Raw genomic sequence first — 21,287 nt, forward strand, 5'->3', positions numbered from 1 at the left:
CTCTGCTATCAATTCGCTCGATAAAGCTCCGGGGCAAGATGTTGTCATCGAGCATCTCCGTGCCGCTTTCGAATGTCTATGATTAGGCATTCTACGTTCAGTTGGGCGACGTTGAGCCAGGTCGCTCCATGTTGATTATGAAACGCTTCGCCTCACGGCCGTCGCTTCTCGACGACAGGATATATAGACCCGAGCCACGATGCCGCGAAGAATGTTAGCGGTCATGTGGCTCTGCACGTCTAACGAGGGTGGCACTTGTTGCGGGATTTGGGCGGGCGGGAACTGGCGGCTTTGTGGAGGTTTTGACAACTGACAGGACGCTTCGGGGGGTGGAAACCTGAAAATTAGCGTGCTCCCGGCTGGGCCAAGTCCCGCGAGAACCCTGGGGCCAATCCGATTTCCGGGCTGAGAGGGGGGCCCACGGGCCTCATGGAACCCTGGAGCCCTGGGGGGAGTAGGTGTGACCCGACGGTTGGACGGAGGTGGTGACGGGGCGGAATAAGCTGGGGACATTTTTTCATGAATGCCGCCGCCAATTCCCAACAACTCCCATCTGCGACGCCCTGTCTAATCCCGCTTCCAGGTTGTCGCACTCGAACAAACAACCGCCTTCACACCCTTCACGATCCAGCGCATCCTTCCTTTTTCCGTCCTTCTCCTTTGATTTCCCAAGTTAGCACAATCCAAGATGCTGTCACAGAGATTACTACTCGGCCGGACCGCCGTCAGGTCCGCCCTCAAGCCATCAGGGTAAGCCAGCCAGCCAGCCAACCGCCCATGACGACACCGGTACCCTTTCTGCGCTGTTGCTGATCTCTCGCATCTGTAGCTCCCCAATTGCCCTTGCGAGCAGATGGTCCAGGACTTATGCTTCCCAGTCTGGTCAGTACCGACACCCACAAACCCAGGAATCTCGGTATGGCCCCGAGTGGCGCTGACAAGTTGCGCAGAGGAGAAGGATCTTGTCATCATCGGTGGTGGTGTTGCTGGCTATGTTGCCGCCATCAAGGCCGGCCAGGAGGGCATGAAGGTGCGTTGGCAGACGATACACACAGCTCGGCACTGGATCATGCGGGACAGCGGCTAACATGTACTCCCTTCCCACTCACAGGTCGCATGCATCGAGAAGCGCGGAACACTCGGCGGAACCTGCCTCAACGTCGGATGCATCCCATCAAAATCGCTCCTTAACAACTCACATCTGTACCACCAGATCCTCCACGACACAAAACACCGTGGTATCGAGGTCGGTGATGTCAAGCTCAACCTCCAACAGCTCATGAAGGCCAAGGAGACATCCGTCACTGGTCTCACCAAGGGTGTCGAGTTCCTGCTCAAGAAGAACGGCGTCGAGTATATCAAGGGTACCGGCAGCTTCCAGGATGAGCACACCGTCAAGGTCGAGCTCAACGACGGCGGCGAGACCAGCGTCACCGGCAAGAACATCCTCATCGCCACCGGTTCCGAGGTTACCCCCTTCCCCGGCCTTACGATTGACGAGCAGACCGTCATCAGCAGCACTGGCGCCATTGCCCTCGAGAAGGTCCCCGAGAAGCTCGTCGTCATTGGTGGTGGTATCATTGGTCTAGAGATGGCCTCCGTCTGGTCTCGCCTGGGCTCCAAGGTCACCGTTGTCGAGTACCTCGACCAGATCGGCGGTCCCGGCATGGACACCGAGGTTGCCAAGGGCATCCAGAAGATCCTGAAGAAGCAGGGCATCACCTTCAAGACCGGTACCAAGGTCCTTTCCGGCGAGAAGACTGGTGATGAGGTCAAGGTTCAGACCGAGGCTGCCAAGGGTGGCAAGGAGGAGACGGTATGTTTTGATTGTGATTTTGAAGCTGACTAGGTCGGTATGCTGACTTTGATTATAGCTCGATGCTGACGTCGTCCTTGTTGCTATTGGTCGTCGCCCCTATACCGGCGGTCTTGGCCTTGAGAACATCGGCCTCGAGCTCGATGAGCGCGGCCGTGTCATTATCGACGCCGAGTACCGCACCAAGATCCCCCACATTCGCTGCGTCGGTGACGCCACCTTCGGCCCCATGCTTGCGCACAAGGCTGAGGAGGAGGCTGTTGCTGTTGTCGAGTACATCAAGAAGGGCTACGGCCACGTCAACTACGGCTGCATTCCCTCCGTCATGTACACCTTCCCCGAGGTTGCGTGGGTTGGTCAGTCTGAGCAGGACCTCAAGAAGGCCGACATCCCCTACCGCGTCGGCACTTTCCCCTTCAGCGCCAACTCCCGTGCCAAGACCAACCTCGACACTGAGGGGTTCGTCAAGATTCTCGCCGACCCTGAGACCGACCGCCTTCTCGGTATCCACATCATCGGCCCCAACGCTGGTGAGATGATTGCTGAGGGCACTCTTGCGCTCGAGTATGGTGCTTCCAGCGAGGATATTGCGCGCACTTGCCACGCCCACCCTACTCTTTCTGAGGCCTTCAAGGAGGCTGCCATGGCCACCCACGCCAAGGCCATCCATTTCTAAGTAAGACAAAGCTTAGGGTGCTGGAAAGGAGGAGGTTTTCTTGTGTATCTGTACTGTAGTTGTGTTTTCCTCATTTCAGGCATTGGTGAATGGACTCAGCCGGGATGGTAAAGGCATTTGAAAGCAGTATTTATAATTTACCCCTGGCCGCTGTTGTTTTGTTTCGTGGTGCCGAGAAGAGAGAAAAACTTGAGCAGCATGAGGAGCAATTTTGTTTTTAGAGCAACGGCAGGTTGGATGGGAAAGGTTCATGAGGTCTATGGTTTATCTAGCGTCAAAACATAGAAGGTTGATTTCCTGTATGATGGTACTATAATGACCACAGAATACGTCAAGGGGTTGAAGTCTTATGCAGCATGATAAATAAATAGTGGCATTGACTTGTTCGTTCGTCTTACATTTTAAAGCAACCAAGCAACCAAGCAACCCTAACCCTTTCACATATGCATGTCAAAGTTCACGGTGTGTTGTCATTTTCCTTGGCAGGAAGAGAGGAGGAGGCCGACGATCGTACCACATGTGGAAAGTGGGGGTACACGGGGGATCTCACTGGCCCGATTTCATCCATCTTTCAGGAGTCGCCAGTGGGAATTCGAACGACACGCCATTCGATATAGAAACCTCTCCCCTTTCTCTTATCTCATTCTTTTGTCCTTGTATGCCACCCACGAACAACCTACGCATGAAAGACGAATGATCTGAATCCACTCCAGACCAATTAGAGGATTTGAGCTGGATTGAAAGGGGTTTGAAGGTATTTGGAGTTGGTGTTATTGTTGTTGTTATTGTTGGGACAAGACGACGATCAGGAAATCGTGGACGCACCAGTACCAACTACACCCCCTTGCCTCGCACCACCGGATATGGCTATTTTTTGAAGAGAGACGACGCCGGATTTTTACTTTACAAGCCTTGAGGAGCCCAGCTCTCAATTGTTTGTTTGACAAGGGACTCCCTCTATTACTCACTACACGACCACGCTGGCAACCATGGCGAAATTAACCAAGGAACGCACCTACCCGCTGATGAGCCGCCGGGAGATCGAGGCTCAGATTGCTGATGGGAGGCACATGGTTATCGTGGACGGACATGTTCTCAAGGTCGATGCCTTTATGCAGTTTCACCCTGGTGGTGACAAGGCGATGAAGCACATGGTGGGGAGGGATGCTACGGATGAGGTCAATGGGCTTCATTCCCCTGAGGCGAGGGCGATGATGAACAAGTATCGCGTTGGAAGGATTGAAGGAAGGTGGAATAATTTCTTGCCGCCTATTCAAGGTGGTAAATTTAGGAAACGGCTTGAGGATGGGGCAATGGAGGTGGAAGAGGAGGATGATTCTGGACGGCTGTCGGCTCCGGCGGTGACGATAACGGCAGACACACCGTCGAGCGAGCTGGAGTCTAGACCACCCTCGCCAGTGTTTGATGTTGACGGTAGTGCTTTGCGGAAGAGACAGGTGAAGGAATCAATGGGGTCGAGTGCTGCGTCGATAACCTCGGCATCGTCGCTAGAGGAGTCTCATGGTGATGGGAGTCTACCTCTCGACGGCATGGCCCACCTCGACATCCTCACACGCAAGGAGATCAAGCTTGACCTGGACAAATACCCGGCTGTTGACCAGGATACCCAAGAGGTCATCGTCGAGAAGTACCGCAAGCTCCACGACCGCATCAAGGCTGATGGGTTGTATGACTGCAACTATTACGCCTACGCCATCGAATGCTCCCGGTACATCACCTTTTTTGGCCTGATGCTGCTGTTCCTCAAGTGGAAGTGGTACATCCCCAGCGCTTTCTTCCTTGGTGTTTTCTGGCATCAGCTTGTCTTTTCCGCCCATGACGCCGGCCACATGGGGATTACGCACAATTTTCAGGTTGATACCATTATCGGGATCATCATTGCGGATTTCTTGGGAGGGCTGTCGTTGGGATGGTGGAAACGCAGTCATAACGTCCACCATATTGTGACAAATTCGCCGGAGCACGACCCCGACATCGAGCACATGCCATTTTTTGCTATTTCCCACCGTTTTTTGGCGAGTCTGAGGTCGACGTACTACGAGCGGATCATGCCGTACGATGCTGCTGCCAAGTTCTTCATTTCGATGCAGCACAACTTGTATTATGTCATCATGCTCTTTGGGAGGTTCAACCTCTACCGGTTGTCGATGGAGTATCTGATCCTCGGGCAGGGGCCGAAAAAGGGGGTGGCGGCCTGGCACCGCTGGTTCGAGTTTGCTGGACAGGTCTTTTTCTGGTATTGGTTTGGGTACGAGCTGCTGTACAAGTCCGTCGATGGCGGTTGGAACAGGTTCTGGTTCGTGATGGTCAGCCACATGGTGACTTGCCCGCTGCATGTGCAGATCACGCTGAGCCACTTCGCCATGTCGACGGCTGATTTGGGGGTGGATGAGAGTTTCCCGCAAAAGATGCTGCGGACGACGATGGATGTGGATTGCCCGACCTGGCTGGACTTCTTTCACGGTGGTCTGCAGTTTCAGGCGATTCACCATTTGTTTCCGAGGATTCCGAGGCATAACCTGAGGAAGACGCAGAGGTTGGTGCAGGAGTTTTGCGATGAGGTCGGGATTCCGTATGCGCTCTTTGGGTTTGTGGATGGGAACAAGGAGGTGATTGGGAGGTTGGGGGAGGTGGCGAGGCAGGCGGCTATTTTGAAGAAGTGTCAGGGGGTTATGATTGGGGAGGGGGAGGGTGGAGGGGCATCATCATCATCATCATCACTAAGGGGGGAAGATGAGTAGAAAGGGATGAGGTGTGGGAAGGAGTGTGCGGTTGTATATAGCTGGAAGGTTAGCTGTAGTGATAACCCTCAAAAGTTGACCTTATTCTATAGACTAGAACTTTTGATTCCTCTTGGATAGGTGTGTGAAGAGTGAGGGGACATGAGGCAGTCCTTTTTGGCCCACCGTTAGATCTCTTGCGTGATTCGAACCAAGATCAAGGAATAGTCACGAGGCTCTTCCTTCTGCAAGCCAACGAGGAGCCATCCTTTTATAATGAGATCGCCGAGGTTCTTCAGGTCGCCGCTCACAGTGCGTGATAGCCAAGGGACTACTGTGATGGGGGGGGTGATGGGGGGGATTCTTGGGTTACAGAAAACGAGCCAGGGCCCTGGATCAGCCCCCCATCTTGCCGCCTCTTGCATGCAGATAATGCAGTAGCTCCAAGGGACACGGACCAAGATCCGCAGAACCCAATCCTACCCTGGTACTTGAGATTCCGACATCATGACCCGTACCCCAATTCTTGCGCGCAAGTTGGCGAGGCAAGCTGTCAGGTAATGGCGTGGTTGGCGGTGGTCGAGTGCCCTGGCTCGCTCTTATTTGGCTGTTTCATCATGGTTCACCGAGATTTAAGAAATCGATGGAGGAAGAGCTGCTGAAGGGGGGCGTTGGTTTCCTTTGCTCCTCTAGGACAGCTACCGTAGCTTCGGTCTCTGGTGATTAATACTCCACTCTTTTGTTTGCTTTTTTTCTTTATTTTTCTGGCCGAACGAATGAGATTCTCCGGTTCTGGTGCCGTGGGCCTTGCTGCATGTTTTCGTTCCCATCATTAAAGCCAACTGATGAGTCGGGGAGCGTGGTCGAGGTCGAACCGGCTGCCGACATTGTGCTCTCGTCAGGTTTACGAACACGGCCTGGGCAGACACCTAATAAACTAACTGACCAAAAGAAGCAACACCAATGAACAGATTGTCATAAGATGTTTCGCATCTGGGTCGAGTTTGCGAGCTGGGGGGGTGAGGGGGAAGTGTGCTCCCAGCAATCCGGAAATACAAGACTTGAAAAATGCACGTCACAGACAGTCTACCCTGTCTTTTTACCTAAGATCCTCCCCGCGGGACTGGGGAGAAACGAGTGTAAGCCTGGGTGTGAGTGATAGCGGAGGGCACTAACTACCCTGGTTACAACCGCATCTCGGTCTCCCCCGCCTCTCGCTTCTCACCAACAAACCTCGTAAGCCAAGCAGTCTCAAGTGTGAGAAGTGGTGCCATGTTGGGCCATGCCGGGGCCCTAGTTTATGTTTTCTTTTGAGATAGTGAGAAAACACAAAAGAAATTGGCTAGATACGTCAGGACACGACATGGGTTTCACTTTGCTTGTCGATGGTTGCTTCTCGATGGATCGATGCCGGCAGCCTTCCGCCAGTGTCCCCATGTCGTGTCGTGCATAGGCTTCATTCCACTTGTTTTTGCGGGCGTCTCCGATTGTTTATCTCTGCTTGCCCCCAGTTTTTCATTAGCCACTATCCCCGAAGGCAAACCGATTTTGATAGTCCAAGACCACACACACACGCACACACACACACACACAGACACACCCGGGCACACACACCATGCCACTTACCTACTCAGATGACCATTGCGATCGTTGTAACTCACTGCTACTGCTGAGGAAGAAGAAGTATATGAAAAAAAGCAATGTGACCGAGGAATTTGGTCAGTCGTGGTACCCTGTATGAATGGGGGATATATCTTTGTGCCCTCCCTCCCTCCCTTCTCTGTCAGGTTTGAAGGGTTTTCTTGAGCAAGCAAGCTTGCGAGTTTTATTATACCTACGGTTCTTACCTACTACATACAACGAGACTGTGCTAGCAGTTCAGTTGACACTCTCAACGCCAGAAGTCTTAATCACTGCTACATCATCATCATCATCATCATCCTACCCGCCTTACACACCCGCCTACCTACATACACCCAGCCTTTTCTCCTTTTCAAATCAGCATCACCATTGTTGTATCTCACTTCCTCATTACGATTCCGCAAAGTTCTAAAGATGGGTAAGAGAAAGATGGACGAAGCCGCAGCCGAGCGGATCCGGGCAGCAAGAGGTGACAAGGTGGGTGGTAGCCTCTTCCCCATTTCACTCGATGCCATGTGGATGCTCACCATGTCCAAAACAGGACCCCTTCGCCAGACGGGCAGCAACCACGGTGCGGCAAAGCAAGCAGGGCGGCGAATCATCATCGGGCAAGAAAGATGGAAGCAGCAGCAAGGATGGCAAGAGTGAGGGGAGTGGTAGCAAGGGGACTAGTTCCTCAAATTGGAGGACATAGGTCGATGGAGGGGGTATGGGGAAGAATGTCATGAGACATGACAAGGGGTTGGTGAAAAGACATGATGGGCTAGAATACTGAAGATTTCAAGGTTGCTGCTACTCCGAACATGCTGTTAACGTCTCCTTACAGGGAATGATATGCAGGTTGATGTGAAAGTAGATAAGATCTCTGCAAGATGATCTTACGTTTCCGATGTGTAAGAGTTTTAGTTGCTGGAACAGGTTTATGGCTATGGAAATTTGCACCACACACATTTACATTGACAGCTGGTATCAACCACCCCCACTTGGAGGGAGCGTTCGTTGCGTGGCTACCCCGGAGCCGAGGCATTCTTTAGGAGTATCTGTATGGCTGATTCCTCGTGGAATGTTCGGAGCGTCAGCCTCCCTTGGGCGGCCTCATGCTCGTCCGAACTAGATATGTTGCTGACAACCATGAAACTCGAACGGCATGAGACATTTTCTCGCCCATGAAGAGGCTGGCTGGCTGGCTTGGCTGGATAAGGTATGATGTCTTAACAACGTGGCCATGACGGGTACAGCTGGTGGATGATAGGTCAAGCTCACAGCGTGTCGTTGCTTCTTTTCTGCCGACTGACCCCCCTGTCAGCCACGTCTCTTCACGCCCCATGTTGTTGGAGAAGGTAAAGAAGCAAATGATGAACACAACGCGTGCCCGATAGCTTCTCTATGTGCTCGTTGAAGAGCAGAAAGTACTGGAGTGATGTAACGAGAGGTTACAGTAGACTCGAAGAAGGGGTCAGGCTTCTTTTGGTAAGCCGCAAGATGACACCCGACACATGGAAATGGCGTACATCCAGCCCTGGAGTACAACATAGGGTGGAACAACTGAGGACCGGTGAGCAAGCCATCGACCTCTTGTAGCAGCCCTTGGCTTATACAAGAATGCACAGAAGCAGAGCGAGGGTGATACCACTGCAGCCAGTCCAGCGCCCCTTCCACATGCCCAAGAGCTTGGCATCAGATGCTGTGTCCGAGGCCAACCATCAGCGGGGACTCGATGGTGAATCGGATGGGAGTCCATACGCCCTTGAAGGGGGTGGTGGCGTACATCTGATCCTCCTAGTACAGCAAATGTGCCGGGCACACAGTGCATCGTTGAACCAGCGAGTTGTTCAGGGGACGATCCGATCTCTGAATGTCAACTCGTGCAGTGGAAGGCTACACCAGTGAAATATGCTATGAGTAACAGAACTGAATACAAGGTAGATATGCATATATAAAAGACTCGTGATACTGGTGCCATGGGTAGTTGCGTAGCGGATCTCCTAGCTATCAATCAGCATATGGTGGTGGCCTAGTTCAAGAGCAGGAGAAGCAATCATGTCCCAAGTTAAGGAATGACACGTGCCCTAAACAAGGAGAAGATAGGTTGTCAGTGGTTGGTGGTGGTCGAGTATGTCCTCAGACGTGGGATGGGAAAGCCTTCCAACCAAATCATCAGAGGCGGACATCGTTCCACAACAGTAAAGCTACTGTTCACTGAAGCAACAGACAGTTTGTTTGGAAACCGAGTAGACAAACAAACACCTCACGTGTGAGGTCCTCGCTGCCCGCCGACCTCCTGTAGCGCTGCACTGCAGCGACGGCGAGTACCAAGATTGAAGGGCAGATGGTTGACAGAAACTGTGTTAAGAGCTCCTTACACAAGTGAAGGATGGGCACAGTGCGAAAGACTGCCTAACCCCATCAGCCCCGCCAAACGATTGCAGGCTGGATCCCTGTCCACCACGACTGTCACCTTTAACCCTCTTGGGAAACCACAGCCTCCACTCCCCGCCCCTCGAACCCTTTGAAGCAGCACTCGCGGGCAGCATCCCCGTCGAGCCTCCCACCATCCACCACCACCAACCAACTTACACCGACCGCATCTCTGTATCGCCCATCTGTCCATCTCGCTATCTTGTCGGCATATTCCACATTTCGAGTAGAAAGGAGTCCGGTGTAGTAGTATTGCCTGATACCCTAACAGACCAAACCGCTCTGTTCGACACTCATCAAAGCCCAATCTCAGTCTCCAGTAACGGTCAAAGTTACCCCACGTCAGGAGCGGGAAGCACTCAGAGTGAACGCATTCCGTCATCGAGGCTCGGCTCGGAAGACGCCGAATTCGTCAACCACACAACAGGTCCGTCTCGGCAGACCAAGCTTCCCATTCGGATCCGGACTCCGGGCAGACCATCCGAGTTGTGCTCCCGTGTTCACCACGTGAATCGGGCAGCCTTCTCGTCAAAGCCCCGCTCCTGGTTCATCTCCCTACAACAGCATGCCCGAGTAGCCAGGCCCCAAAGGAATCCTGTCCTCGAGAACCGGCGTGATGGATCCCACCATCCAGCGCGCCCTGAACGACAAGCTCTATGATAAGCGCAAGGTTGGCGCTCTCGAGTATGTTTTTTTTTTTTTTTTTTTTCATATCTACATCGCATTGCATACACAGCTGCATACCCGGGCCCGCCCAGGCTGCAGGCAAACAGCCTCTTTCCCCTCCACCTTGCCCCTGATTCGATAATGGCTTCCTTCACATGACAAAGGATGAATGTAACTTACATCTAACTCTCACACAGTCTTGAGCGCGTCATTCGCGAGGTAGTTGCCAAACAGGATAACGCCAGAATTGAGGCCATTCTCGACCAGCTGTGCAACGACTATGCCTACGCTGTCCACCAGCCCCATGCCCGCAACGGTGGGTTGATCGGCCTGGCCGCTGCTGCCATTGCCTTGGGTTCTGTATGTTCTTGTCTTCCCTCCTCTTCTCTGATATTCCCCTACCGTCACACCATTTGGGTGGCATGACGCCTACGTGCTACCGACCTCTTGCTTACCCGTGACCGTCCTTCGGTTTGCTACGAACAGGAACTCGCCAGATACCTTGAGGTCATTGTGCCACCGGTCCTAGCCTGCTTCACAGACCAGGATGCACGAGTCCGATACTATGCCTGCGAGGCCATGTATAACATTGCCAAGGTCGCAAAGGGCGAAATCCTCATCTATTTCAACCACATCTTCGATGCCCTCTGCAAGGTAGGCAGTCTCACTTGTTCTCCTTTTTCCCGCATACCCTTGTCTCACTATCTCTCTCGACACCTCTAGCTTGGTGCCGACTCGGAACTGTCAGTCAAGAACGGTGCCGAGTTGCTCGATCGTCTCATCAAAGATATCGTCTCAGAATCAGCAGCAACCTACGTTTCTGTCTTGGAGCAGCCGCCGCCATACCAAGAGGACGATAAGGACGTTCTGGATGACACGAATGAACTGCCAACGGCCTTCTCCCTGAAGAAGTTTATACCACTTCTTCGTGACCGCATTTATGCCATCAACCCTTTCACACGGACCTTTCTTGTGGGCTGGATTATTCTCCTGGACTCTATTCCAGACCTGGAGCTTGTCACTTTCCTGCCTGAATTTCTCGGAGGCCTGTTGCGATTCCTGAGTGACCCCAACCGGGACGTTCACGTGGCGACGCAGGGCTGCTTGGACAAGTTCCTCAACGAGATCAAGAGGATCGCCCGCATCAAGAAGGGGATCGCCGAGAGCAAAAAGTCAAAGGGCGAGGGCAAACGGAAAAGAGAGGACTCGGTTGAGAGCGGGAGCATACGCCCCACTCTCGAAGAAGGCGACGAGGTGGATTCCGAAACGGCAGCCGACGACGATGAGCTGGATAGCGAGGATGACTGGGTTCCAGGCCAAGACGTGCAGATCAACCACAAGGCGATCCTGGAGATTCTGACTGCCACACTTGACTCACCGCTGGGTAAGCCGCCCTTCGACAACGGTCGCCAAAAGACTGCTAATCTCACCCCGAATCCAGAAGAAGACGGACTGCTGGAGTCGCTCCGCTGGATTGTCGAATTTCTTGACATCTGCCCGGAGGAGGTACTCCCGTTTACTCCCAAGATTCTAGCTCATCTCTTGCCAGCAATGGCCAGTGGGGTTGAGTCAATTCGCCAGGCTGCCGCCAGGGTCAACACGTCACTGATGGACTATGTCGTCTCACTCTCTGACGATGCTGAGCTCGCAACCATTCCGCACCAGCTGTCTAGGATGCCGCACGGCGATCGCCAGGACGGAACCACAAGCGCCCGGGCATCCCTTTCCAGCTCGAGAGAGCTTGAGATACGAAGTCCCACGCCGGCCACGGGCAAGCCTCTTCCACGGACTCCAACCCCGGGCACGTCTGGCGCTTTGCAACCACAAGCAGATCTTGATTATGCCGCTGCGGTAAACTCACTAACCCTGCTGTTTTTGAACGACCACGAAGCCACCCGTGTCGCTGCCCTCACGTGGCTCATCATGTTGCACCGCAAAGCACCCAGAAAAGTGCTGGCGTTTAACGATGGCACCTTCCCTGCACTTCTCAAGACACTCTCTGACCCAGCCGAAACAGTCGTCACCAAAGATTTGCAACTACTTTCACAGATATCAAGGAATAGCGAAGACGACTATTTCACCAATTTTATGGTAAACTTGCTGCAGCTGTTCTCAACGGACCGGAAGCTTCTCGAGACAAGAGGAAACCTGATAATTCGCCAGCTTTGTACCAGCCTCAGCGCGGAACGGATATACCGGACGCTTGCGGACTGTATCGAGAAGGAGGAGGATGTGGAGTTTGCTAGTATCATGGTCCAGAACTTGAACAACAACTTGATCACGGCACCAGAGTTGGCAGAACTGAGGAAGCGGTTGAGGAATCTGGAGACGAAGGTTTGTGCCGAATTTGTTGAATGCGTCGAGAAGCTACTAACTATGACTACAGGATGGACAAACATTCTTCGTGGCGCTCTTTCGATCGTGGTGCTATAACGCTGTGGCAACGTTCTCGCTTTGTCTATTGGCGCAGGCGTATGAGCAGGCATATAACCTCCTACAAATCTTGTATGCTTCTCCCTCTGCGCAGTGAAAGTGTGTCTACTAACCTTACAACAGTGCCGAGCTTGAAATGACAGTCAACATCCTCATTCAGATTGACAAGTTGGTGCAGCTCCTGGAGTCGCCGGTCTTTACATGTATGTCTGATCTTCCCTCAGCGTGTGGAATGGTAAATGGTGCTGACAGTTTGCCCAAACAGACCTTCGTCTCCAGCTTTTGGAGCCAGAGAAATACCCGCATCTGTACAAGTGCTTGTATGGCCTTCTTATGCTTCTTCCGCAATCATCGGCCTTTGCGGCTCTCAAAAACCGGTTGAACAGTGTTAGTTCCATTGGGTATCTGCATATTGCGCCGAGACCGTACGTCCCACCTCATGCCTGTTGACAGTATCACTTACTAACATGATGTTTGCAGCAACGCAACAACACCGTCGGTGCCCTCATTTGATCGCCCCAACCGATTGAAGGGCCGGGAAGAAGGCATCATCCGTTGGGCTGAGCTCTTGGAGAAGTTCCGGACGGTGCAAGAAAGGGCAAGGCGTCTACAAAGGCTGGGCGCAGACACGGATGATTCTCCGTTTGGAGTAGGAGATCTTAGGATAGGTGGGGGCGATGGAACCGGGGACATGAAGCCGGCGACAGGAAGAGAAGGCGGCGGTACAGGGCCTTCTCGGAATGCAGGAGGGGGTGGTAGGGACTCTCCGGCCGGCGGAACGAATAACGCGAACTCGGCACCGGCGAAACCGGAACCGCCGCCAAAGACCAGGACTGGACTGGGGAGACAGCTGGGGAGGTTTGGGGTGGCTGGGCGAGGCAAGCGGAACCCCTGATCCGAATCTCTTGTTGCAAGTTGTTTGCCCCGCATCAACACCCAGCACTACCTGCCTGTCCTTTTGGAACCCGTTTTTGGTTGTCAATTTTGTTTTGAAGCGAGCAGGCGAGCGCGCGAGTTTGGTTGATGGCTTTGACTGCTTGGTGCTTGATTTACATGATTTTTTGGTTTTGGGGTTTATTGTTTTTTTATTGCATAGCAAAGTTGGCCTCGTTTTGTTTACTTTATATCATGCATGCCTTGGTTTGGCCTTTTTTTTTTTTTTTTTTTTTTTTGGTCCCCTTCTATACTTGGTCCGTCCTGCCTTTTTGCTTGCTCAGTGCCACACAACAAAAGAAGACAAAAACATTCAGCGACCAAAGCTCAAGTGATGATATCCTTCTAACAGGTACAATCTATCTCTAGATCATCAGCCAACAACGCAAACAACCCAGTCCCAAGTGACCCAACCCGCCAGACCCCCATCATCACAGCAACAGGATGCTAGTCAAGAAGAGCGCAGTCATCGTCGGACAGCGACTGAACAGAAACACGATTACAAACGCTCGCAAAGCCAGACCCGAGCCCGTAGTCAGACTCGTCAGCCGCCGAATCCGATACCTGTACAGCAAGCACGGAATCAGAGCCGGACGCGGGATTCGGCTGTTCAGAGCGGCGGAGGAGGAGGAGGAGGGAGTTCAAGCAGGAGCTTGAGCCTGACGCGCCACCCGAGCTCGGTCAGGAGCCAGAGTCAAGGGGCTACGACGAGGAGTTACAACCAGCATAACCTCGGGAGGAAGGCGAGTCAGTTTTACAGTCAGGGGTTTGGGGAGGCGGGCGTGGGGATCAAGGAGGAGAAGGAGATGGAGGAGAGGGTAGAGGGGGAGGAGGAGGTTGAGGCTGGGGCGAGGAAGGGTAGTCTTGTGAGTGGTAATGGAGGAGAGGGGGGGGATGTTGGGAGGAAGAGCAGTCTTGCGAGTAGTACTAACGCTGGGAAGAGTGGTGAGGGGGTCAAGACGGATAATGGTGTTGATGGGGTTGTTGGGGATGGCGGGAGGAGGATGGTGAGTACGGCTAGTTCCAGTGGGGGTAAGGAGAGGGGAAGTATCAGGTGGGCGGTGAAGGATAGTAATGGGAAGGAGATTGAAGGGGGTAAAAATGGGGTTAAAGAGGGGAAGAATGATGATGGGTGGAAGAATGTCAAGAGTGCTAATGGGATATCAGTTGGGAGTGTCAAGGGGAGGAATAGTGCCGAGGTGGTAAAGGATGTCACTGGAGATGGCAAAGCTGCCAAGAATGGCACAGGGGCTGTTGCTGCGGAAGGGAAAAGCGGAGGAAAACCTGAGAATGGAAACGGAGACACATGAATCTGAGAATCAATGAGGAATGACGGGATTTTGGTGCACATGGAGGGTCGTCGTCGCAGTGTCGAATAGTTATGAGACGTTGAAATAGAGCTGAATTTTGGCCGACAAAGGCATTCAATAATGCCAATCTCGTATCACCTCCTCCCAATTGTTCCGCTCCTCCCCTTCTTTGGCGTCTCTCTTTCCACCAACCCCTCAAACACACTATCCCTCCTCTCCGTCACCCTCGTCAATTCAATCCTCAGATTCTCCAACTCTTCCCTCGCAGCGTCAATATCATGCGGCAATCCAGCAAACCCAGCCAGCTGGGCATCTAATTCCTTCTTCTGCTGCAACAACCCCAGATACGCCTGCTCTTGGGCGTGAATCTCCTGAATGCTTACACTCTGATCTCTATCAGCGGATGGATTGGGGGATGCATGCGCAGACAGTTCCTGAACACGGGCCGCAAGGGTCTTGATCCGGCGCTGAGCAGCCAGGTTTGACTTTGCGAGCGAGGGATGGGGGTGGTAGCCCTCGCTTTTCTTGGTGGCTGTGTTGCTGTTGTCGTCAAGGTTATTATTGTTGTTTTCTTCTTCCGAATGTGACGACGATGGTCGAGGGCGGGCGTCGATTTCGGATGATAACTTTGAGAGCGCCTCTGACTCGGAGGAGATGTACGAAGTCAAGACGTCGATTCTGGCGAGGGTTTGTTCTAGCTCTGCCAGTTGAGATTGGAGGGACAAGAGCTCTGATGCTAAAGAGACTGGGTTGGGGGAGGGGGGGGAGTTGAGTTGGAGGGAGAGTTGGGCGAGGGAGGTTAGGGCTGTTGAGCCTTCACGGGTGAGTGAGTCCTCGAGAGAGGTGAGAATGGATTCACGGCTTGTGGTGAGGAGGTCGTCTTTGGGTTGGTGTTTTTGGAGTTGGGCGAGGGTCTCGGACTCGAAACGGAGAAGCAAAGCACGCTCCTCGTCTGCGGCTTCGTTGGCAGCAGCGAGGGCCAGGAGGGCTTTGAGGGTGTCGGCATTGCGCTCGAATGGTGGAGGGGGGCGGTTGGAGGGGAATTTGCGGGCGAGCCAGGTGTCGATGTATGACCAGTCTTTGGCTGCGGAGGCGGCTGCGCGGGCGATGGATGGTGAGAAGATGGCGGTGTGGTTCAGAAGGTGAGCCATTGTGTAAGTGAGTGTGAGATGAGGTGTGAGCGGGGAATGTGTGATCATTTGGTGTGTGTCAAACTTCTATGATGGGTTTCATGGTTTCAGAAATATGCAGTCTTGAAAGTCATAGAACCAGACGATTCATGGATTTTAAACGTTTCATCTCATCCCATGTGGTGAGCTTGAAGGGTGTCGTTGATGGGAGCCAAGACACCGGCAGACGTTAGGTGGGCTTGGTGGGCTGGTGGGGCGCTTCTTGCCGGCTTTGACATACCCACTATCACGGGAAGCTTCTTATTGGCTGGTAACTGCTAAAGTAAACAAACTCCGGAGGTTCCTTGCAGGGGTGCTTCCCGACACGTCCAAAGATAATTCTGGACGCGACTTCCTCACAAGCCCATGCGCATGCCTTGCTCTTAATCGACAATTCCTCGGACTCCAGCCTGCTGCTGTCCCCCGCTCTCAGCATTTTGCCTTATTTTTTTTGTTCGTTGCGCAGCATTTACCACCCATGACGGCGACGGCCTGACAGCAGCATTTATTGTTGTTTTTGTGTGTTTTTTTGGCCATTTTATTCTCCACAGCAGCCCCGAGACTTTGCGATCGATAATCCGTTTGATTTACCCCCCCATCGCCATGGTGCAGCCAGGCATTGGCGGTCTCGACACGCCACGAACCAACATTGGAGACGCGACATACCTTGGACGCCAGCCAGACTTTGACCTCTCCCAAGAACTGTCAGATTTCCAGTCACCATCCAAAGACGCGAATTTATTACAACAGCTCCGTAATGGCGGCCGACCGACCCTCAAGACCCCGCGCGGTGGTCGAGGTCCTCTGAGGGATCGACAAAACCTCCCCGGATTTGGAGGCAACGAGTTCACCCCCCTCCTCAAGTCTGCGACCCGAAACAGTGCCAGAAGGTATGGCGCTGGCAAGGAAAATGGGCTGGGCCGGGCCTCGACTCTCAACTTCCTCAACAGAATCGACGAAGATATGACGCCTCTGCCCGCCGGCGAGACTAGCATGTACCTTGGCTCTCGGAACACGTCGTCGATCGAACACACGCCTCTCCCCGAAGTGGACAGTAGTAGTGTTGCATCCACTCCGCTGGTCATGAGGCGGCGCGACAACAGTGGCAAGGGCCCACTCGAAGACGGCAACCAGCTCTCGTTGCGTGAGCAAGAAAACGTGATCGACAGGATAGAAAAGGAGAACTTTGGCCTCAAGCTCAAGATTCACTTTTTGGAGGAGGCGTTGCGCAAGGCCGGGCCGGGATTCAGTGAAGCCGCTCTCAAGGAGAACACGGAGCTCAAAGTCGACAAGGTCACCATGCAACGAGAGCTCCAACGGTACAAGAAACATCTTACTTCAGCCGAGAAGGACCTCGAGACATACCGACAACAGATTGTCGAGGTACAAGAAAAAGCAAAAAAGAAGTATGCCACCGAGGATCAAGGTGCCGAGCTGGAGCGACTTAGGCAGGCGCTGGAAGACAAGGAGACCGAGGTGGATAAACTTCAGAGGCAGATAGAGGAGGAACAAAAGGAGCAGGACAAGCTAGGGAATTTGCAGGACGAAATCACCGACCTTGAACATGACCTTCGAAGAAAAGACGACGTCATTACACAGCAGGAGGACGAGATTGAGGATCTGAAAGACAAGGTGACCGAGTTTGAGGAGAAGCTTAAGGAGACACAACGGCGCATGCTGGAGATGGAGGAAAAGGCAAAAGACTCGGACCGTCTTCACGAGGCCAAGGACACCATCGAAGATCTAGAACACAACGTACGGCGGCTGGAACAGCAAGTCGATGATATGAAGGACAAACTTCAGGACGCAGTGGCCGAAAAAGAACGAGCCGAGAATGACCTGGAGGAGCTGCAAGAAGAAATGGCAAACAAGTCTGTAGTAACCAAGGGTCTCTCTCGTCAAGTGGAAGAAAAGGTGTCGCGCCTGCAGGCTGAAGTCGATAAAGCTCGACAGGAGTGCGCCGTCGTGGCGGAGGAACGTGAGGTTCAGCAAAGGGAGATGGAGACCCTGCGGGCAAAGCTCAAGGAGGCTCGTGAGGAGCGCGATTCTGCTGAACGTCTTCGTCTAGCCATCGAGGGCCAGTTGAACGAGGAGCAGGGGTCACAACGAAAAGAGTTTGATGAGCTCCGGATGCAGCTCAAATCGGCACGACAGGAGCGAGACGATGCCGAGCGAATCCGCCTATCTCTTGAGGCGAAACTGGACCAGGCACAGGCCGACCTCAACATGCGCGCCGACGAAAAGAATCTCCTTCAGACCCGTCATGATGCCCTGACCAATGAATCTGTTTCTCTCCTAGGGGAAGTCCAAAGTCTCCAGAAAGCGGTGGAGGAGCTCGAGGAAAGTTTGGAACGGGAACAGCAGCATGCTCTTAACATGGAGCGCGATATCCAGAGCCAGTATAAGGACGAAATCGACCGCTTGAACGATGAGATCTCCGACCTCCAGGCCGAATGCCGCGAAAAGGATAACCTGTACGACAATGACAGCGAAAAATGGGAAACGGAGCGTCATCAACTCCAGGCAGAAAAACAGCGGGCCGAGGAGCGGGCTGCTGGTCTCCAGAAGACCATCGACAAGCTACGGGACACCGAGGGTGCTTTGTCGAGCAAAGAATCAAAGCTTCAAGAAGCTCTACAAAGCGAGACAGAACGCCACAAGAAAGATGAGCTGCTTTTGAAGGTGCAGATTGAACAGCTCCGTTCAGACCTCAATGCCAGACAGTCCATGCTGGAGGAGCTTCGCCACGAACTATCTGCTGTCAAGGATGAGCTCCGGCAATCTCAGTTGGATTGCCAAGCGCAGCAGGAAAAGATAGAAGCACTCGAGGATGAGGTTGAAGTTTTGCAGGTCACCATCGATGAAGAGTCGGAGAGGGCACGCGTCGAACTGGAACAACACCAAGATGAATGTGATCAACTAAGGCACGAGATCAACTTGCTCCAGATAAAGGCCGATTCCGCTCAGGCATCTTCCCCCACGACCCGAGAGTCTACAAAGCAGACAAATGACAATGTGGCACGCCTCAAGTTCCAGCTTGCCGATGCTACGGAGAAGGTATCCCAGCTCACAAAGGAGCGGAGGACCCTTCAGGAGCGTTCTACAACTCTGGACGCCGAGCTCCGATCTGTCCGGGCGGCTCTTGAGGAGACGAGAGCGGAGCGTGATGAATTGGAGGCCCAAATCAACGGTCTCAAAGGGCAACAGGGTGCAGACACTTTCAAGATCGACCAAGAGAGACTGGACCTCCGTGTCACCAGGACAAAGTTGGAAGCCGAATTACGCCGCTTGAAAGAGGAAAACAAGGCCTTGGCAGAGCGGAAGCAAGAGGTGGAAAGATCTTTGGAAAGTGAGATTGAGAAGGCTGCAGCTGAGGAGGATCGCCTTGGAGATGAGATCCGCCAACTGCAGGCCAAGCTACGTCAGTCTACAGACAGCCAGGAGCTTGCCAGCCTTCGCCGAACCATCCGTGAGATGGAGCGCCGTGTACAAGACTACGAAACCCAGCTTGCCGCTCCACAGTTGCCAGCTCAGGGACTTGATGGTAACAGTGAACTCTCGTTCCTCCAAAAAGAGCTCTCGGCAGCAAGGAAGAAGGAAATTGAGCAGCTCAAGTCGGAGGCCTCGCAAAAGGATACCATCAAGTCACTCAAGCGGCAAATCTCCGAACTAGAACGGAAGGCTCATGAAGCAGAGATCAAAAGGTTTGCCTCTTCGCCCTCTTCACAGGGCGGTTCCGCCCAGAAGAGTGAGATATCAGAACTCCGTCACCAACTCTCCACGGCCGCTCAGTCAGTACACGATCTCAAGAAAGCTCTGCGAGAAGCCGAACGCAAGGCCGAGGCCTCTGCTCGTGAGCTAGCGACCCAGCTTGAAGAGATCGAAGACGAGAAACTTCTCCTTGAGCAAGCGCTTGATGACGCCCAACTCGCCGCGGAAGAGTCGGCTGCTGCCCATGAAGAAGCCCTCAAGAAGCACAAGGCCAAGATGGAGAGATACAAGAGTGAACGTGATCAACTGGCCGCTGCCATTCGTGAGCAGCAGCACTTGAACGGCAATGACACCAATCACAGCGAAATGTCTCTCGAGGAGCGCCGTGACTTGCACAAGATGCTCCGCGAGTCTCAGCTCACTGCCGACAAGCTTGATCGCGAATTGCGCGAGCACCGTGAGGCGTTGGATGAGCTTATGGATGTTGAGATCTCACTGCGGAAGAAGCTAGAACGGGCAAGGAATGAGAGGGCGGCCTACAGAACCAGCGCCGAGAAGCTCCAGAAGGATTTCAAGAAGCTCCAGGCCCAAAAGGACAAGGCTGTGGCGGAAGCAATGGCGGCTACCGAGGAGCGTGCTCTGGTTCGCGTTACTAAGGGTAGTGTGGACACTGACGCGATCATCAGAGCCGCCGAAGCTGCGGAGAGGAGGCATGAGAAGGAAATCAGGGGCATGGTCATGCAGATGGAGTGGCTCAAAGCCTGCTGGGACCGGGAGGCCAAGCTGAGGAAGGATGCGGCGTTTGCAAAGAAGTATCTGCTCCTGGAGGTGCAGATCAGGGATGCTTGGTACGTTTCCCCTCTGCTTGCTCTCTCACTGACGAATAATGCTAACAACAAAACAGCAACAAGGCTGACTTGGCGATCATCAACCGGATACGGGCTGAGCTTAACCCTTCGAATCGTAATGCTCTTTCCCAGCTGAGCTCTGTTAGACGGTCGTCAGGCCAATCACACCTGCCAAACGGTGACAGCAATGCCATGGTTCTTTACAAGCAACCAAAACCACCAGCAACAAGGCTGAAACGGGCTCTCACCGTTGTCAGATTCATGGTGCGGATGCAGATGGGTGCCAAGGATTGGCAGAAGCATGAGAAGGTCCGACAGAGGCTGGCAGACTGTGTCGAGGAGATGCAGAGAGAAGAGAGGATAAGGAGGATGAGGGATCAATGGAGGAAGCAGGTCAAGAAGACTACGAGTAGCCCGGCTGGTAAGGCTGTGCTGGGGTAGACTCCAGTTTTACTGTTTGGCTGTGAAGGGCAGGGTGGGGGGTTAAAAGTCGTTATGGTTATTTCATGTTTGGTTTTGCGGTGGCCTTGATGGAGCAAACGGATGGAATTCTTTTATACTTTCTTATACATCATCGATGGAGTACTGGATGGTTACTCTTCTACGGTTTTACGGGCTTGCACAAGATTATTGGCTGGGTCTATGGCTGGGTCTATGGCTGGGATGGGAAGAGATTGCATCAGTGACTGGTTTAGATACCTCGGCTTGATATTTACTGTGTGGGCGGGTCACTTTTATGGGAGTTTACTTTGTATCTTGAATTCAATGCTTTCTACATTCTCATACTCCAATATTGTTGTGTGTAAGACTGTCGAGAGTTGGAAAGGGGTTGGTCCTCGTCGGCCTTGCATGTGCACGGACCATATCACTTAAACCTTCCCTAACCCTCTCCAAAACCTTTCTTCACTCACTCTCAACTCATTTC

General features: G+C 53.1%; 6 protein-coding genes across 6 annotated transcripts; 5 read left to right on the forward strand and 1 right to left on the reverse strand.

The window, feature by feature from the left end:
• Nucleotides 1-688: 688 nt before the first annotated feature.
• Nucleotides 689-2,492, forward strand: PODANS_5_5810 (uncharacterized protein; the record flags this gene model as incomplete). The annotated part of the gene is made up of 5 exons (XM_001929720.1): nucleotides 689-750; nucleotides 830-882; nucleotides 951-1,030; nucleotides 1,112-1,816; nucleotides 1,875-2,492. 5 exons carry the CDS (start codon nucleotides 689-691, stop codon nucleotides 2,490-2,492), a joined length of 1,518 nt encoding a protein of 505 aa, XP_001929755.1.
• Nucleotides 2,493-3,481: 989 nt separating this feature from the next.
• Nucleotides 3,482-5,254, forward strand: PODANS_5_5820 (uncharacterized protein; the record flags this gene model as incomplete). Its single annotated transcript, XM_001929721.1, has 1 exon — nucleotides 3,482-5,254. The coding sequence occupies one exon, from the start codon at nucleotides 3,482-3,484 to the stop codon at nucleotides 5,252-5,254; it is 1,773 nt and encodes a 590-aa protein (XP_001929756.1).
• A 2,034-nt stretch (nucleotides 5,255-7,288) lies between these two features.
• Nucleotides 7,289-7,568, forward strand: PODANS_5_5830 (uncharacterized protein; the record flags this gene model as incomplete). Its single annotated transcript, XM_001929722.1, has 2 exons — nucleotides 7,289-7,351; nucleotides 7,416-7,568. 2 exons carry the CDS (start codon nucleotides 7,289-7,291, stop codon nucleotides 7,566-7,568), a joined length of 216 nt encoding a protein of 71 aa, XP_001929757.1.
• Nucleotides 7,569-9,908: 2,340 nt separating this feature from the next.
• PODANS_5_5840 (uncharacterized protein) lies at nucleotides 9,909-13,286 on the forward strand (the record flags this gene model as incomplete). The annotated part of the gene is made up of 8 exons (XM_001929723.1): nucleotides 9,909-9,976; nucleotides 10,156-10,318; nucleotides 10,445-10,612; nucleotides 10,682-12,292; nucleotides 12,345-12,463; nucleotides 12,515-12,594; nucleotides 12,657-12,816; nucleotides 12,872-13,286. 8 exons carry the CDS (start codon nucleotides 9,909-9,911, stop codon nucleotides 13,284-13,286), a joined length of 2,784 nt encoding a protein of 927 aa, XP_001929758.1.
• A 1,482-nt stretch (nucleotides 13,287-14,768) lies between these two features.
• PODANS_5_5850 (uncharacterized protein) lies at nucleotides 14,769-15,833 on the reverse strand (the record flags this gene model as incomplete). Its single annotated transcript, XM_001929724.1, has 1 exon — nucleotides 14,769-15,833. The coding sequence occupies one exon, from the start codon at nucleotides 15,831-15,833 to the stop codon at nucleotides 14,769-14,771; it is 1,065 nt and encodes a 354-aa protein (XP_001929759.1).
• Nucleotides 15,834-16,406: 573 nt separating this feature from the next.
• On the forward strand, nucleotides 16,407-20,803 carry PODANS_5_5860 (uncharacterized protein; the record flags this gene model as incomplete). Its single annotated transcript, XM_001929725.1, has 2 exons — nucleotides 16,407-20,477; nucleotides 20,570-20,803. 2 exons carry the CDS (start codon nucleotides 16,407-16,409, stop codon nucleotides 20,801-20,803), a joined length of 4,305 nt encoding a protein of 1,434 aa, XP_001929760.1.
• Between the last annotated feature and the right edge of the window lie 484 nt (nucleotides 20,804-21,287).

Source organism: Podospora anserina, chromosome 5 (genome assembly GCF_000226545.1).
Source record: "Podospora anserina S mat+ genomic DNA chromosome 5, supercontig 6".
Lineage (NCBI taxonomy): Eukaryota > Fungi > Ascomycota > Sordariomycetes > Sordariales > Podosporaceae > Podospora > Podospora anserina.